Here is a 19,828-nt window from a genome sequence, read left to right on the forward strand (position 1 = left end):
TTTGGCGGTTGGTTGTTATTCAGCTGTCACTCCCAATTGTTTTCTCTCGCTAAACCTGGTTTTAATTTAAGAGCATTAATCTGAAAACTGTAAAAAATTTACAATTCATATAGTTAAACAAATATCATTTTCCATAGGAACTGTATAATTCACATAGAATTTTTTTTATTATTAAAATCGGATGTGTTTATTCGCAATATATCTTTTAACGTATTTAGCATACGAGCTACAGCTATGCATTTCCTTTTTTTATAAAACAATTCAAAATTACTGGTTATTCTGTTTCATGAAAAAATGTAAAGCAACAGGGAAGCAGAAAAAGTAAGGGAGCATATAAAGATTCATTGCCAGAAGAAAAAATAACTCGTTTGTGTTGTTCAAACGTCAGAATAATAACAAAGTACTTTGTGTTAGGAAGTTACTTGTTTCATGCTTTTGTCAGGCTTTCAGTGGTTCTCTAGTTAATCTTAAAATACAATACGTACCAAATTTGTTTCGAACTTATGGTTTCAGGCCTTACATGATTAATATATGTATGTTACTTTTTACATAGGTACACACACAATTTGAAAACCAACAAAAAAGGAAAGCTGAGAGCCCTATAGTAGAGAAAGATTTAACTGCAGAGTTTAAATTGGCAGTAAGCAAACGATTGATGGAATTAATTACAATTTCTAAAATTTTATAGTTTTAACTAACTTTGATGGTTCATTATTGAGATTTTAAAATTCTACATGTAGCAAATAGGACTTACCGTTTACAGACACACTATCAATGAGTAGACAATAAGTGGAATTTACATTTAATTCAATGCAGAAAGAGGACAAATATGTGCAATTTCCGTAATCATGTTACTTTCTGTAATCCAAAGACGTTTGTATAAAAATTTTAATTTGTTAAACTTACTTATAAATTAACCAGGATTTCTAATGCCTGCTGTAGGTCGAGTAAATTGACATAACAGGGAAACATAGAACCCATGCATCGATAACACATTTTTTTTTAAAACAAGTTTGTAAAAATTGTCTATATATAATTTATTTTATTATCTGGTTTGTATATTTGCTTTAACTCTTCCTATATTACTTTCTTACGTGTCTTGTCTTTGACTGGAAACATGTTTTACCATTTAATATTCAGAGTCATACATTTTTATCTCAGAATGTTTATTAAACATATAACTCAGTGCTTTTGTTTTTTGTTAAAATTATGTCTGTTATATTTAATTTTAAAATATCAATTTCAAAACAGCTTGAAAAGAAAATCAAAATGCCTACCTTATGTCAGCTTGTCATAGACATCAACAGTTATGTATCTTTACGTTTTAAATTAACCATGGTTACCATAAATGTTTGTAAAATGTGTTAATATTTCCGCTCATATTTTCTCAATGTTTCCTCTTTATATCAATAACTCAGTTCATTGCTCTGAAATTTACAAATAAAATTTAAAGATGTTAATACGTGCCCACATAACTCTTATTATCAATACGGACTCGCTATTCGATCAAAACGTAATTTCTGTCATATTTCAATTAGCAATGACAATAACGCCTCAACCATTTCAAATTGGTATCTGATAATAAAAACCTTCTCTAACAACACTTTATCTGCAAGTACAACAAATTGACATTAGAAAGATAAAAAAAAATTTAAATCATAAAAACGAAATGACGCCTTGTAAATAAACAAAAAAACGTACATCTTTCTTAAATAACGATACATGAACTCTTTTCCGTATTATTACTTAACAAAAGGAGTAGATACGTTGAGGACTATTAACTGTCCTTCATTTTTGGTAACTAACTGGTATATTATAAAGGATCTTTGGTGCTTTGTACAATTTCTAATGTGTATCAAAGCAAGGTTTATAATTAGAACATTTCAGAACCTCGTGTCAAAGTGGTTCAAACCTGCTTGTCCAATGAAAGACTTTTTTTATATAGTTTTACCCACTTAATAATAGAAAGCTCTGTTTTTAGTAGGTAGATTCAATGCAAGTAATGTTAAGCGCTGAATAATCGGACATCGCAAACATAAAAAAATAATCTATGATGCTGGAATATTTTGACAGGGTCGAATTCAGTTGGACTAGAATGTACCTTAATATTTAATAAATGATTACGTGTATGTCCTAATATTTAACCTGTGATATAAGCATCTGTTCAGATGTTTTCATTTCAATAAGTCTACTCGATATGTTTACTTTAAATTGTAACGTGTACAAACTAATCGACAAAGGCTCATGTTTTCACAGTTTTAACTTTTGTTTAACCACAAAGATGAAGTTCAATTAGAATAACGGAAGCATTTCGTCCGATATCTCGAGTTTACGTCAACAGTTTTGTTGTGACATTTATTTTAAATTCATTAAAAGGTGATTCTGATGCTTCTTCCAATTTCTTTTTTTTTTTTTTTTTTTTTTTTTTTTTTATCTATTTTGTATATGCCATATGACATCTCCACTTTCACAATAAAATTGAGAATGAAAATGGGGAATATGTCAAAGAGACTATAAAAATGAAAATAATAATGGGGGATGTGTCAAAGAGACAACAACTCGTCAAAAGTGTAGAAAAAAGCCGAAGTTCACCAATGGGTCTTCAACACAGCGAAAACATCCCGCATCTAGAGACGTGCTTCAACTGGCCCCTAATCAAATATATGTAGTATATCAGTGATCATGGACGTATAACTAAACTCAAAAATATATAAATGTACTGAAATTTAATTAATTTTTTTTAATAAGTATATAAATTGGTTGGTTCAGTTAACGAAGGTTTGTTGTACAGTTGCAGGGTGAAAACGTTTTTTTTGCCTAAAGTTATAAATCAGAACAAAGTAGTAATTAAAGTGAAACGATCATATACAAAAAAGTAAAAGAACAAAAATCCCGAATTCTAAACAAAATTCAAAACGGAAGATTTCTATCTAAAGATCAAACACATCAAACGAATGGATTACAACTGTCCTATTCCTTACTTTGAACACGCATTTTCTTAAAAACATGATGGATGAAACCTAATTATACAGCTAAAAGCTTTAACCATGAAACAATTGCAAAATCATTTCTAACGTCATGGCAGCTAACTTTTGTGGAAATAAAGAAGACAGTTCAGTTGTGTCACACTGCAAGACTAAAAACTGTTTCGCTTATGTTCATTTACCGATTAATCCATGCTTCTAATTTAAAAGTTATATGAGACAAATGACAGAATGTATAAAAAAAATAATAATACATGTATCTATTTTTCTACTCTAATTATATCATTATATTAGAATGTTATAGAGACAAAATATCAAAACACCTGTCAACAACTGACTCATATATCTTATATTTCAAAATAGAGGCAAAAGATTCCAAAATGATAAAAAAAAAAAACTTAGTCGACAACAAACTGACAATACCATGGTAAAAAAAACAAGGAAAAGATAAATAACAGTGCACAAAGTATGACACAGAAAATACAGAATGCGCAAATGGTAGCAATTACATAACTGCTACTTATATGTTATCTAAATAAAGTTGAGCACGTATTACTTCATAAAGAATTTAAAATTAGAACCTGATGTTTCTTTTTAGTACTAGATAAGATAACACCTGACTTTTTATAAAAGTCTATGACACATACTTTATTGTGCTAATCATTCAAATCGATTTGTATAGGAATGCGTTTGCGAATATTTTCATACTAATATAAAACATGAATCAAAAAAACATTATGTATAATACTAATATTGTATCGTTAAGGGTTAATTAATGTACCTGAATTGAATACATACTAACTTAATTTAGTTTTTACCAATCTACTCAAAGTTCTTTAACAAAATTTGAATAGTTATCAAAGGTACCAGGATTATAATTTAGTACGCCAGACGCACGTATTGTCTACATTAGACACATAAGTGACGCTCATATCAAAATATTTATAAAGCCAAACAAGTACAAAGTTGAAGAGCATTGAGGATCCAAAATTCAAAAAAGTTGTGACAAATACGGCTACGGTAATCTATGACTGGGATAAGAAAATCCTTAGTTTTTCGAAAAATTCAAAGTTTAGAAGATTGAAAAGCTTTGAGAAAAAAAGTAAAACAAAATACCGAACTCCAAAGGAAATTCCTATAAAGGATTTTCGGAATTGATTAAAGGGTAAAAAGAAAAGTATCATTATCCGATCGTGATATTCGTTAGCTACCTTCTGCCATTACATATGTATAGTCGACCTTTTCATGGATATAAACGAGTGCATGTTCCAGGAACTTGAAAGTTTCAAATTCAAACACACAATGGCGGGATGCAAAACTACGTCAAATTTAATACGACTGAACAAAACAGCAAATTCATAACTCAAGACCTTCTTAAATTATTTATGAAGTAAACCTGATTTTTTTTGTTAAACTTCTTGATACTTTCCGATTATAATTTTTGTGAATAGCTTTTGAATATTGTATGAGTTTTAGAAATGTGTACCCAATACGCAGGTGAATTTGGTATATTGCTCATAAAATGCGAAACAGATATTGTATTTCATAATTGATAAGGTGATGATAATTCATAATTCTAAAATTGAAGAAGTCTCGTTTGTCGAAGATTCATGTATTTGAATTACCATTATTTCAAAGAGGAAGACTTGCTTGGTCAATTAGCCACACAAAAGGATATATCTGAAGCCAAATGTTAAAAAAAAGTAATATATGAAAAACTAAAGAAACCAGTCATAGCAACTCATTAATTTACTTTGGTGCATTAGAAAGGATATCATGCAAATATTGGTAAAGACATCTAAAACAGAAAACGAATGGAACCAAATTCACATTCAAACTCATAAGTCAAAAATAAACCTTGAAATGCCATGGCAAAAACAAAAAAGACAAACAACAGTAAATTAAACACAACTAGCAAAAAATAAAGATTAAGCTGCAGAAACCTCACTAGAAACAGGGCTTTAGGTGCTCCGGACGGGTAAATAAATTCTGCTACACATCCGTAGTCTTGTCTGTGTAAATAAAAAAACCCGTTTTTTTATGTCACATTCGGAGAAATGATGTAAAAGTTTTCGACGATTGGAACATATCCGTCGTGATCTGTGAAACCAGTATCTCACAACGGTCAATCAACTCGTGAATGTGTCTGTTAGATTTCTGAAGGAATTATTTCAAGTTTTTCACTTTGAATTCTTTATTAAATAGCTTCCATGTGAGTAGCAACCCTATAACACGTAAATTATAATCGAAAACGCAAGCCCTAAAATATCGAATCGAGAAATATTCTCAATATGCAGGCGTTGCTGGAATGTTTCTAAATAGAAAAGAAAAGGCAGAAAAACTTACTTTCCTTTTGTCTAACGTTCGTGTTATATTTGAGTAATTAAAGTCATCATCAAACTTGGCTATAAGATATAAAGTATTGAAAATAGGAAAAATTTATCAAAATGTATTATAAGATATTTGCTTAATTCATATATCAATCTTTTCATTGAATAAGCAAACAAAAACGAAGCGAACGAAAGTCAATTCAGCAAACCACAGTTAACCCCCTTTGCATGTTATATTTTGTTATTACGACCAGATCTCGTTATTATGTTATTGCTACGACTTCTATGTTTAATCCTGCTTTTATTACAGTCTGGATTGCTGCTTTATATCGAGTTAATGTTTTCTATATATAATATTTGTGTAGTAGATCGATTGGACAACTTTCTTCAGTAATTTTTCAGATATTTATGATTTTGATAGATATGACTAATTCATGTATATTTCATATCTATCAAGGGCATCATGTATTTTTCAAATACTTTAAACGATTACTATAATAACGTTCAACTATGCAATTTGAATAGTTGTGATTTATGTTATTCCTGTTGTATTTGTTTTTTATTTTCTCAAGTTTTTTCTCTCATTCTTTTGAATTAATAATGTAGGCGAATCATGTTTGTCTATTTCTTATATGCGCATATAATCTATATAAAAAAAATCTTCAATACCTGCATTAATATTTTAAATACTTTATTTATATCAGCTCATTAGATATAACCATAAGAGTCTAGATTGTAATGGGTTTTTTTCTTATTTTTTATTTTACTGATGCGTGTGAAATCGAAAGAAATTATAATAAACTATATGCATCGATACTCTATTAGATGCAAAATTTGGACAAGTAAAAACACGTTCGTCAAATTTTCGTAAAATTGCCTTTTTAAATAACATTTATGGTTACAGTTTTCTGTATGACATTTTGCCTTGACAACAAATACATCAAAATAAGTGTGTAAATTAACACGATTATGTTTTATGACGTCATGGATCCTACGTGGAACTATTTATTTTGCATTAAGATGAATATGAATTGAAATGTTAAATTAAAATCCTTATTTCAGAGACAAATTAAACCGAATAGGTACCTAATTGCACCTCGTTCTTTTTTCTGTGCTTGTTTGTATCATTCAAAACGTCAGAATTAGAGCTATTACATGTATTAAGTACATAATTATCATAAAGAAATTGTTTTGAATGAGAATATATTGAAATACGTCCAACACTTATTATATACATGTTTATATAAATTACCCAATGTATTTTACAATCGATTGAAATTGAAGTTTTGAACCATCTATAGTTATCTATAATTTATTCGAAAATGCACTTAATAAAGGCAACAGTAGTTTACCGGTGTGAAAAAGTCATAAATCACTTGAGCAAGCGTTTTTAAACTGAAATTATTTTGATTCAGGCAAAACATTTGACTATATGGATAAATATTATAAGGTAGCTAAAAATGTTGTCATAGTCATGTGTTTTATAGAATTATTCAAAACAATTCAGCATCCCCCATGACAAATTTGGATATTATAATTTTTATCATTCAATATTAGAATACGAAGATAATTCTCAATCCCACAATTTCAAAAATATTTATATGTAAACAGATTTTGTCATGGTTACCAATTAAGTTTGTAAAATGTGTTATTTTTTCTTTCTGTTACTTTATCTAACTGTCTAACTTTATACTAAACATTAACACTTGACAAACTAACGAAGGATACATTAAAAGAATGAAAACTGTTAAAAAGGGTGACATGAAGTAAGAATATTAAAAAAGACGCGTACATTTATACTGAAGGTGGTACCCAACACCTTCACTTAAATCAATTTGGCTCTTTCAGTTTTCATAAAATTTTGAAAAAAGTATTTACTTTGACCCTTTGACAAAAATATAAAAATTTCAAAATATTTGAACCAACCAATTTATCAAAAAAATTACACTGGTTATATAGCAGTTTGACAAACACTAATTTTGATCATTGAGAAGCTTAATATCCCCTAAACAACGCAACGTAATTAAACGTTTAGCTGATTTTACAGAGTTATCTCCCTGTAGTATTAGAAACCACCTTAAGAGCATACAGTCATATATTTGATAAACACAAGTTGTCAGTTCGAAATTTTTATGAACTATAAAACGTCAAAATGCAGATTCAGTAAAATATATATTTGATTATCAGAAACTAAAATTCCTTTATTTTGTAATAAAATGTCATTCAATAATAATGTTTTAACATCAAGCAGAACAGATTTTTAATATGAATTCCATTAAATTGCTGGCATTAGGGTTTAACAGAGTTACTTGTATTTACACCTTATAATATTAAATGGTTTTACTGGCATTGTATTAGTTTAAAAATTAAAAAAGAAATGTTATAACGTTAGGTGGCAGAAACCAGTTATTTTACAATAAATCTTTAGAATTTCATGGTTTTGTGATTTTATTTTCTTGAAAATTCATTCAAGCTTTAATACAAATAAAATGTATGGTTTCAAGGAACTAAGTTGTGTGTGTGCTTATGTAAATATATAGAAAACCTTTTAATTTGGGTGTCTGTACAGCATGGAGATTTTATATTTATAAATGCATTGCAAATAAGGCAAAAAATGTGATGCTCTGATACCAATCTAATCCTCACCTGAAGAATCCTGCTAAAAGCCGACAAGAATTTTAGCCAAAATTCAAGAGAGAAAAGATATTCAGTGAATAAGAGCCTTGTCCGAACCTATCCTTACCATCAAAATCTCAAGATATTTTTGTTTACATAAAACTGAATTTTTTCCCCACTTTGATTGGATGCCGTCAAGTGAGGAGACCACAATTTTGACATCTGATTGGACCTATATGTGAAGGAAATCCCCAACTTGTGTATGCAACTACTTACTTGTGTAGTACAATAGCCTAGAATTTACATTCATTTATTTTTTCAGTCCACATGATGCAATTATATACCTCAATACTTAACTATAACAAAATTTCTGCGTGGGACACATGTTCTGGTACACAAAAACTGGTACCTGCCACCTTTAACCACTCATTGAAAACAATATATTTCCATTTTGTTAGTCTGATTGAGTTCTATAGTCATTTACCATTAAAAATACATGCATTTTATATGGTTACAGCACAAAAGAAAACATTAATAGGCTTTGTAAGACCAAATTTATTAAAGAATTATTTGCGTCTTTTGCCGTCAAACTGCTTTGAATGCAAAAAAAATTGAAAAAAAATGATTGTGTTCATATTTAATAAATTTTATTATGTGAGTTTTCTGGTACAGTGTATGAATTATCCAACAGTTTTTAAACTACTTAAGCTGATTGTTTCATGCATGATATAAAACCACTTACAACTGATCTCAAGAAGTATTTTCCCATTGTTTGAGGTATTAAATAGTCTCAATTCTTGTCACTATCATTGTTCTGTTGACTGCAGTGCTGAAAAGGGCTTAGTTATGAATAAACTAATATTTTTGGTACATATGTTTCACTTTGTAGATCCATGATGCACTAAACTATGTGTACATTTATTCGCAATCAGTCTCATATCTCTTCTCCACATGAGCTAGCTGTGTAGGCCGCATGTTGAAATTTTAGAATTGCCACACTATTGCTGATGAGAGAGACCAGTTTTCTTATTTCTATAGCCTGTCCTACAGTATCAACTATGTAGTAGACCTATCAAAATAGAAGAATTCAGATATTCATAGTTAAAAAGAAAATAAATAACAAAATATCCATATCATATGAAATAAATCACTATAACAAGTAATATACAGTATAATCAGCTTTTTCTTGTACTATGCTAAGGCTTATTTTACTTTTTTCTCTCTTTTTAATTGCTATTTCTATATAATTTATGATATAAAATCATTGTTTGGTGAACATAATCATTTTAAAACTAATCAATTGAATGTCATTGTTTGCATTGGGATACAGAGTTATCTGTCTTGATATTTGATAATTCTTAAAATCCATGTAAAAACTATTTGCTTGCAAACAGACCTATACATTGACTGTGAATAAAAGAAATATAATACCACACACCTGTAGAACTCTTAAAAAGGCACATTTTGTGATATGTTAAAATCATGTTTAGGCTTATGGTGGCAGAAACCAGTTATTTTACAATAAATCTTTAGAATTTCATGGATTTGTGATTTTATTTTCTTGAAAATTCATTCAAGCTTAAATACAAATAAAATGTATGGTTTCAAGGAACTAAGATGTGTGCGTGCTTATATAAATATATAGAAACCTTTAAATTTGAATGTCTGTCCAGCATGGAGATTTTAAAATTTAAAAATGCATTGCAAATAAGGCAAAAAATGTGATGCTCTGATACCAATCTAATCCTCACCTGCAGAATCCTGCTAAAAGCCGACAAGAATTTTAGCCAAAATTCAAGAGAGAAAAGATATTCAGTGAATTAGAGCCTTGTTCGAACCTATCCTTACCATCAAAATCTCAAGATATTTTTGTTACATAAAACTGAATTTTCCCCCACTTTGATTGGATGCCGTCAAGTGAGGAGACCACAATTTTGACATCTGATTGGCCCTATATGTGAAGGAAATCCCCAACCTGTGTATGCAACTACTTACTTGTGTAGTACAATAGCCTAGAATTTACATTCATTTATTTTTTCAGTCCACATGATGCAATTGTATACCTCAATACTTAACTATAACAAAATTTCTGCGTGGGACACATGTTCTGGTACACAAAAACTGGTACCTGTCACCTTTATTTCCAGCCCCCCCCTCCCCCTAGTCACCGTTCTTCAAATGCATTATCAAAGAGTAAGAATATACAACAGTATTTTTTTTTAAAAGGAGATGTTGACATTCTTCAATGATTCATTTATCAACTCTTCTACACAAACACAACCACATCAGATATTAGTTACGAAAGTATGTTGGTTTATGTCCTACTACCATTATAAATACCTTTTCTGTACTTTAAAAATCAATTTAATTAAATTGAAAATTAATGTTTGATATGATTTTGTGGTAGTGAAGCATTCAGATGCGAAAAAAAATTAAGGGACCATTAAAAACACGTATGAAATCACAATCAACAAATAACCCTTTAAACAAAATAGTTTTATTATTATCATGTAACCAAAGTAAATGATATGACTCCTTGAAAAGACTTTTTCTAAAAAAACATTTTCTGTATTTAATTTAATTTACAGCATTTTGTATATCTTAAAATTTGCAGTAAGTCTTGTCTTTATTTTATTTGTCCATTTAAAAGATAACAAAAGTAAAAGAGGAAGTTTGTTCTTTTATATTTTTTGATATTTTCAAATAACAAAATGTATTACGTTATTCATTCAACATGTACCATTATTCTACTTCCTGTTTTTACATTTAAAATTGTCTTGTAAATATTTATTAGTGCGTATTATTGTGTACAGTTTATTGATTTTGATTGCTAAAGACGGCATATGACTCATTTCTTATCCGCCATATTTGAGAGAGACCGTTCAAAACATTGGAATAATATAGTTTAAGTTAAGTATCATGGCTCAAAGTCCGGCAATAATTTGTGGATTTTGTGAAACCGCTTCGGCATCTTTATACTGTGCTGAATGTGACCAAGATTTATGTGTTGAGTGTAGACAGAACATTCATGATAAAGTTCCAAGTTTAAGAGATCATAAAGTGTTGGAAGGAAATCGTGTTTTCAGACCCCGCCCGGTTTGTGAAACTCATAAGAACACATTTGCATACTACTGCAATAGATGTGATTGTTTAACATGCGCGGAATGTATGACAAGTACTCATAATGAACATAAAACTGAAAAGATTAGGACTGTGGCAGATAAATGTCGTCAAAAAGTGAACCTAATTAAAGGCAAGTTAGGAACACAGGTTGGAGTAGTAAAACAAAAACTTGAAACAATTGATACAGAACATTCTTTCCAATTAAAATCAGATTTTGAATGTTATGTTGCGAAGGTTCAAGAAACCGTAGATGAATTACATAAAATAATTGATCGATATAAACAAATAAGCTTGACAACTGCGTTAGACTTTAAAGAAATCGAAAGTCAAGATTTAGATAGAAAAAGGACGTTTTTCAGACGACTTCAGGATGAAATTAAGGATCGATATTCGAAGTTTGAAAATCTTTCGCAAGAATCGCACGATAGTACATTCCTTACCGAATGGAAAGCTTTACAATCAGAGGTCCAAAGCATTAATGAAGAAACTGAAGATGCTTTATCAAGCCCAGGTCGAATTCCATTTTTCAATCAAAATCACTTTACCGATGCAGTCATAGAAGAAATTGATGCAAATTTTCACAAGAGGTAAGCAAAATAAGACATGGAACTTGTTCCCCCTGATTTGTTTTCTCATCAGTGATAGTCTAAAAAATTCCATGATTTATTGCTAAAACAATTACAGTATAAAACTTGCATGTGTATTATTTATTGACATAGTTTACCCTTAATCGTATATTAAACAGGATACTAAAAACTGCAATTTATATATATATGTCAAAATTATTGAAACAAGAACGATATTCGACACACAAACGAAGTTCAGGTGATGATGAATGGGTATTGAAGATTTTAGCTTAAGTTCATTCAATATTTATCAAAGGTACCAGGATTATAATTTAGTACTCCAGACGCTCGTTTCGTCTACAAAAGACTCATCAGTGACGCTCATATCAAAATATTTATAAAGCCAAACAAGTACAAAGTTGAAGAGCATTGAGGATCCAAATTGATACAGAACATTCTTTCCAATTAAAATCAGATTTTGAATGTTATGTTGCGAAGGTTCAGAAAACCGTAGATTAATTACATAAAATAATTGATATATATATATATATATATATATAACTCGTCTAAACATCAACCCAACAACGTTAGATCTGTAAATTTGCTTTCGCAAATTTTTGGTTCTTCCCTCGCCGGGATTCGAACCCATTTATATATATATAAATTCAGTATTTAAAAGGATCTCCTCTATTTGAAATATAAATTCAAATATTTAAAAGGATCTCCTCTATCTGAAAATTCATAATTGCCAACAGCAATAGAATTCAATAAACCTTGAGTTTAGTCGAAATGTATGTCTTCATAGAGAGCCCTAAAAGGAAAACGGCTTCTATGGCTAAAATTCTGAGACAATTTTACTTACTTCCAATAAAGGATTGAGGAGATTATCTCCAGACAAACTAGAGAAATTGCAGATGTTTTCGTGTAAACCACAAAAAAGAATGTAGACAACGGTTTGATATAGATGTTTTGTCTACTTTTAATGATATAAATACATGTTCAAGGATGCATTAAAAGAAGATCTAATTATTTATTATTTTTATCGCATAAACTTCTTTTTGAACAATTAAAGACTGTTGTTTATTACAACTGTTAATAAACTTTACATTAATGCAAACAAAAGAAATCATAAAAATAAGAATTAATTGAGACTTTGATTTTGACTATTTACAGGGAGCGGGAAGAAAAAAATCAGATGCAAAACCATATTCGGAAACTAGAAAAGGAGTTGGATAGAGAGAGGAACAGAAGAGTACGTATTTATTTCTGACGATGTCTCTTCTATATGTATTTAGTTAATAAAAAAGTCCTTAGCATTGAAATTAAATTGATTCTATAACATTGCGACGCCACTATTAATTCAAAATAAAACCACTTGATAGAAATGTTCTGAATGGCAATATCAATATACTTAGTATTGTGAAAACAATTATCAGTTGAACATGGTGTTGGAAACAATGAATTGATAGTGTAATTCTTAGCCTTTATTTCACCCGACAATTTTGATAAATCTTAGCGGTAAAATCTATCATGATGGTACAGTGAAACCAAAAATCATCCGCAATACAAAATCTTCAAATATTTCAATATTACTGAAACCACCAGTTTTAACTTAAACAAAATTAAAAAGGCATTTCGGTACATGTAGCTGATTATATCAAGTTTTCTGATTGTCTTTACTATAATAGATTGATCGAAACTGTATTTGAAAAAAGTCATTAGCAAAACACGATTATCATACGCTCTAAACGATTCAAATTAAATTTCAAAATATTTCCTTGTAGGAAAAAATGCCCTTCATAGTGCCTTACATTACTTCAACCAAATAGTTTGAAATATAAGCTTTGATATGTTTAAAAGATATAATATTTCTAATAGACAGATTAGGAGTTAGATAGAGAGAGGAACAGAAGAGTACGTATTTATTTCTGACGATGTCTCTTCTATATGTATTTAGTTAATAAAAAGTCCTTAGCATTGAAATTAAATTGATTCTATAGGTTGCACTTTGTAAATACAGCTGTTTCTCAAAACACGCCTCTTTTGGGGAGTAATTGAATATTCATAGAAAATTCATTTTGTTTACATACTGGTTCCCAGTTATGCTCTCTGTGTTCCATATCGCAGAGACAGAACTTGGGAATGTTACCAGTAAATAAACACGTGCATATTGTTTACATTGAAATCTGTGGTAACCTTTCATTCGAGGTAGGGGTAGTTAGGAAAATTAGTGTAAGTTTAAACTCTGAGAAGTTCAGGGCATATAAACGTTGAAAATATGCCGCACAGCCCTATATTTTGACCTTTGAAAAAAATTGTGGTGCATATGAACTTTCAATTCTAGGATAAGATTTTTTTCAAAACTTCATAGTAAAAGTGGTACAGTTTTAGCCGTAAAAGGAGTTCCTACGGGAAATTGCATTGTCAATATTTACAGAAATGCAACCTATATAGGGTGAAAAAGGGGAACATTCAGAATTTAACCAAATTTGCTTTATTTCACAGATTTTAAAGAAATTAACTCAAATAAGAAGTTTTATAAATATTTGATGAAGATTGATAGAATCCTGGGCCTTAAATATGATGACTCAGCATAAATTCACAGTTTACAGTATGCATAGTTTACTTAAAGTCCTGGATACAAAATTAAATCATAATATTTGCATATTTGTAAGTTAAATTGTTAAGAAGTGCTTATATTTACTCTTCGCAGTCTTTGAAACTCATAGATCCTTTCTGAATATTATTTATGGGGTATTTGTGTCCTTTCGATAACCTAAAAGTAAGCCGCAACACCTAAATCTGCTTTTTTGTCAACACGGCATAATAAATACAAGCTAGAAAAACAAAAATATCTCAAGAAAACTTACAATAGTGTGTTCTATCCTGAATATGTACTAAATATTCCAAATTGCTAGAAACAGCAGAATTATTTAAGAAATTTGAGGCCCCAGGGGCAAGAAACATAGAAAATTGCCTACCCCCTGGGTCATAAAACAAATAATTTAACTTGTAAATGCTATGATTTTATGATTTTAAAGTTCTTGATATAGAAAACAATAACTATGCTTGGAAGTTATGCAAAAATCAAATGTTAGCAGTCATCTCTACAACATTTTAAGTGAATTTATATCTCAGACTGGTATCTGCATACATACAACTATTGCAAATATGGCTTTGTTTGAACACTTCTAGTATATATAGTAGCTAAATTGTGTCAGATATATGGTTAAAGATAATACTGTTGTGACAAGAATTCTAAATTGACCATTTGAGGCAGAAAATGTGTTCTTTAATTGACAAATAGGCATACAGTAAGATGTGGACTGGAGATAGAGGCTGGATTGGATACTTTATATAATCTTGAATGTTGTAATGATTGACTGCTAAACATTACATTTATGATATTCTGATATGCTTTCAATATGTTATCAAAACAGTTTTTAACAGGTTCTAGACATTTTTTATCAGAAAATATGCAAATAGGGTAAGCTGGCAATAATTAAAGTCTTGTTTTCAAATTCTTTAAAAAATTGAAACAGGGGAGGGGGTATAAAATGTATAGTAAAGAAAAATTTAGAGTATACACAGTGATTTCTTTAAGACTTTAATTCTGATAAATGAGCATTAATGTGAGAAAAACTGATTTTAGAGAGTTTTCTATTTGAATAAATGTCTGTATAACATTGCGACGCCACTATTAATTCAAAATAAAACCACTTGATAGAAATGTTCTGAATGGCAATATCAATATACTTAGTATTGTGAAAACAATTATCAGTTGAACATGGTGTTGGAAACAAGGAATTGTTAGTTTAATTTCTGAGCCTTTATTTCACCCGACAATTTTGATAAATCTTAGCGGTAAAATCTATCATGATGGTACAGTGAAACAAAAAATCATCCGCAATACAAAATCTTCAAATATTTCAATATTACTGAAACCACCAGTTTTAACTTAAACAAAATTAAAAAGGCATTTCGGTACATGTAGCTGATTATATCAAGTTTTCTGATTGTCTTTACAATAATAGATTGATGGAAACTGTATTTGAAAAAAGTCATTAGCAAAACACGAAAATCATACGCTCTAAACGATTCAAATTAAATTTCAAAATAATTCCTTGTAGGAAAAAATGCCCTTCATAGTGCCTTACATTACTTCAACCAAATAGTTTGAAATATAAGCTTTGATATGTTTAAAAGATATAATATTTCTAATAGACAGATTAGGAGTTAGATAGAGAGAGGAACAGAAGAATACGTATTTATTTCTGACGATGTCTCTTCTATATGTATTTAGTTAATAATAAGTCCTTAGCATTGAAATTAAATTGATTCTTTAACATTGCGACGCCACTATTAATTCAAAATAAAACCACTTGATAGAAATGTTCTGAATGGCAATATCAATATACTTAGTATTGTGACAACAATTATCAGTTGAACATGGTGTTGGAAACAAGGAATTGATAGTTTCATTTCTGAGCCTTTATTTCACCCGACAATTTTGATAAATCTTAGCGGTAAAATCTATCATGATGGTACAGTGAAACAAAAAATCATCCGCAATACAAAATCTTCAAATATTTCAATATTACTGAAACCACCAGTTTTAACTTAAACAAAATTAAAAAGGCATTTCGGTACATGTAGCTGATTATATCAAGTTTTCTGATTGTCTTTACAATAATAGATTGATGGAAACTGTATTTGAAAAAAGTCATTAGCAAAACACGATAATCATACGCTCTAAACGATTCAAATTATATTTCAAAATAATTCCTTGTAGGAAAAAATGCCCTTCATAGTGCCTTACATTACTTCAACCAAATAGTTTGAAATATAAGCTTTGATATGTTTAAAAGATATAATATTTCTAATAGACAGATTAGCCGATGTGATTAATCCTCCAATGTTTTTTTTATGTTTTAAAATCAAAAGTAAACAGGAAAAATGGACTAACGAGAAAATGCATAAATATTCAAAGAACATGTAATACACTTCAATTGCCAAACAACTTCTAAGTAGCTTTTTTGAAGGTCGGTGGTTTTCACCAAGCACTCCGGCTTCCTCCACCAAAAAAAAACTGACCGCCACGAAATTGCCTAAATGCGATGCTTAAAAGTGGCATTAAAACACCATAAAATAAAAAAATCTAAGTAGCTTTTTCTTTTAATGATTATTTGGTTAGACTCAGTTATCAGCAAAATACAGATAATTATATTACTCATACAACACTTCTTTGAAAGGAACATTTGACACTTCTATAAAATAAAGCTAGTTACAAAAAGCTTTACAATCATTAATAACTGTTACATTTTCATGTAAACTGTAAAATATTTTGTTTTACAATATTTTAAGTTGAAAAAATTGAATCAACTATGTATAATGTAATGTTCATACAACTTTCTTTTCTCTATACTACATTTTATGAAACCGTCACATAATTTTAGTTGTTATTGATCTTGTTAACTTTCCCGAATTAGAATATCCTAAATCCACCATATATATAATCCACTTAAGATACTTTTGAAACATTATAATATTAATACTAGTACTTACTTCCTTTAATCATCTTTTATAGAGTACTTTTGAAATTGTTAATTTAGTCTATTTTATAAGTGCTTTTTATCGATCATCGTTGGGGTAATTGGTCATTTTCAGTCAATGTGGTATACTGCTATTGGTTCTTTTTGTTTTTCTTTACAGAAGACTACCGAAGAGATTGATCAAAAACAAGCAGCTGCGTTCAAAATGAATAAGTTGGAATATGAGAAGCTGAAATTCTTTTTTGCAGAACATAGTATTTTGAAGGGGCAGTGTGAATACATGTATGAATATGGAGTTCTATTCCGGGTATTAGAAAGTACAAGCGAAGAACCTAAATTGATGGCAGAATTCGAGTCAGATATGTGTTTCATAAAATCTCTAACTTCACTGGAAATTTGTTCTAGTGAAAACATAACTAATGATAAGTTAGTGGAAATAAGAAAAGATCTATCAGAGACCAAACAAATATACTGTTCTCTGTCAAAAGATAAGCATATACTGTTTTTATTTGGAAAAAGTTATCAATTATTACAAGAAGGAAAGTTTAAGGCAGAAATGGCTCTGGGTCTAAATGCGTTACGCAAAACAAGACTGGATAGGGTTATTCAAAAATAACCCTTGACTTGGTTCTTCTTATTAACTCAATAGGACAGTAAAAGGCACCTGACATAATATATTTTAGTCCAGCAAGAGGCCATCGGAAATCTGTAATGATCTTCAAATAATTCAGTAAACAATTCACAATAAACAGTCATACAACTGCTAACTGTTACAGTGTCGTGTACTACAATAGTACAGTTAGCTTAGGTGTCAGAAAAGGGAGTGGAAACCTTAGTTTTTCTAATTTTAACTTAATAAATAAACAATATAAGAATAGATTGTTATAATTTCATATCGGTACCTATGTACTGATTATTGAGCTAATGATACCACCATAGACTGATTATCCAGTAGTACTTGAATTCATCTCTTCAAAGGTTTGACGGATGTCATCATCATTTGTTTGATTGTTAACAAACTTCTTGGTCATTGATGATCATGGATATAATTTATCTCTTCCAATTGTAGTTCTCACATTTCTGTTCTCCTTTGTTAGAGTGTTACATCACCAAGTACGGCTTATCGCCGAAATGTTTTTGCGCTTAAGTAACTCGATGGTTGCTACTTAACGAACTGAATGTTCTTATCATTCCTTTCATGGTGGCGTTCATGTTACTTAGACATCTGTTTCTTGTAGATAAGACATACTAAATATGACATATGTACGTTTCACACCCTCTAAAGTGTTTAGAATCATGATTTGATATATGCTTTGAAATATATAATCATCTGGAATATATAAACTCCGAATACAGATGATTATTGAATGGTACTGTATAAGAATGAAAGATCACGAATGGAAAATTCAAATAATCTCTTCAGTTGTTAACTTAAATTTCCGTTAAAACACTGTATGTATCGTTTCATCTTTCCGGAGCACTTGAGACCACCCCGATTTTTGGTGGGGTTCGTATTGCTCAGTCTTTAATGTTCTTTGTTAAGTGTACTGTTTCTCTGTTTTCCGCCATGACTTTGTCAATTTGTTTTCCACTTTATTAATTCTAATCCATTTTGGTACCTTTCCCCTTTCTTTAGCTTATCTAAATGTGTTTTGGTAGCTAATATTCAGGGTTTATTAAGATAATTGCAATTATGGTAGTTACACTTTGACGAGGAGCACATTTTATTTTCAAAGGAATGCCGCTTGTGTTGAAAGACACCTTCCCTAAATATAACAAATATGCTGTTATATAACCATTCAATTATTATAGTATTGTCAGTTTCAGGTCATTTTTTTGTTTATATAAATCAAGTACAGCCCTTGGATGGTGTAAACTGCCCAAAACACGTGTATGGTGAAATGGTGTATGACATATGGTGTATGACATATGGTTCAATGTGTAAGGTGTATGGTGCTATGGTGTATGGTGTAAGGGGAATGGTGAATGGTGTATGGGAAATAGTGTGCTTGTGTAACATGCGATCGGGAATGGTGTGAATGAATGGTGTACGACGTTTCATTAGTTGAAAACAAAGCTCTATTTTTTTATATTTTTTTCGGATTGTAAACATAAACAATTATAATAATCTTAATATTCAAAATTTAATTGCATAATGGGTCATTTCGGATCGTGTAGATAGAATGGGTAATGGTGTAGGGTGTAATGTGTAAGGTGTATGGTGCAAAAGTGTAACGTGTATCGTGCAAAAGCGTAACGTGTATGGTGTAATGGAACAAGGTGTACGGTGTTATGGTGTATGGTGTATGGTGTAAAGGTGTATGGTGTTAGTGGGAAGTTTACACCATCCAATGACTGTAACATATGTACATGTGTTCCTTAGTTTCCATTTTATTCATAAAATTAAGTTGTTTGATATAAGAAAGAAAATATGGTATGTTTGCTAATGAGACAACTCTCCAAAAGAGATTAAAGAAAATTAATAACTATAGGTCACCGTACGGCCTTCAATTATAAGGAAAGCCCATACCGCATAGTCAGCTATAAAAGGCCCCGAAATGACAATGTAAAACAATTCAAACAAAACAAGTAACGGCCTTATTTAAGTACAAAAAATGAACGAAAAAAAAATATGTAACACATAAACAAACGACAAC

The 19,828-nt window shown here is 30.0% G+C and overlaps 1 protein-coding gene across 1 annotated transcript; it reads left to right on the forward strand.

The window, feature by feature from the left end:
* Positions 1–10,738: 10,738 nt before the first annotated feature.
* Positions 10,739–18,046, forward strand: LOC139500928 (uncharacterized). Its single transcript, XM_071289827.1, has 3 exons — positions 10,739–11,640; positions 12,793–12,871; positions 17,332–18,046. The coding sequence occupies exons 1-3, from the start codon at positions 10,850–10,852 to the stop codon at positions 17,785–17,787; spliced, it is 1,326 nt and encodes a 441-aa protein (XP_071145928.1). The 5' UTR covers positions 10,739–10,849; the 3' UTR covers positions 17,788–18,046.
* Positions 18,047–19,828: the final 1,782 nt, after the last annotated feature.

Source organism: Mytilus edulis, chromosome 13 (genome assembly GCF_963676685.1).
Source record: "Mytilus edulis chromosome 13, xbMytEdul2.2, whole genome shotgun sequence".
NCBI lineage: Eukaryota > Metazoa > Mollusca > Bivalvia > Mytilida > Mytilidae > Mytilus > Mytilus edulis.

Excerpts from the sequence above, each read along its gene's own strand:
- LOC139500928 (XM_071289827.1), top strand. The coding sequence starts at position 10,850 with ATGGCTCAAAGTCCGGCAATAATTTGTGGATTTTGTGAAACCGCTTCG. Across the intron at positions 11,641-12,792 it reads GATGCAAATTTTCACAAGAG|GGAGCGGGAAGAAAAAAATC; the intron begins GTAAGCAAAATA and ends GACTATTTACAG. Across the intron at positions 12,872-17,331 it reads ATAGAGAGAGGAACAGAAGA|AAGACTACCGAAGAGATTGA; the intron begins GTACGTATTTAT and ends TTTTCTTTACAG.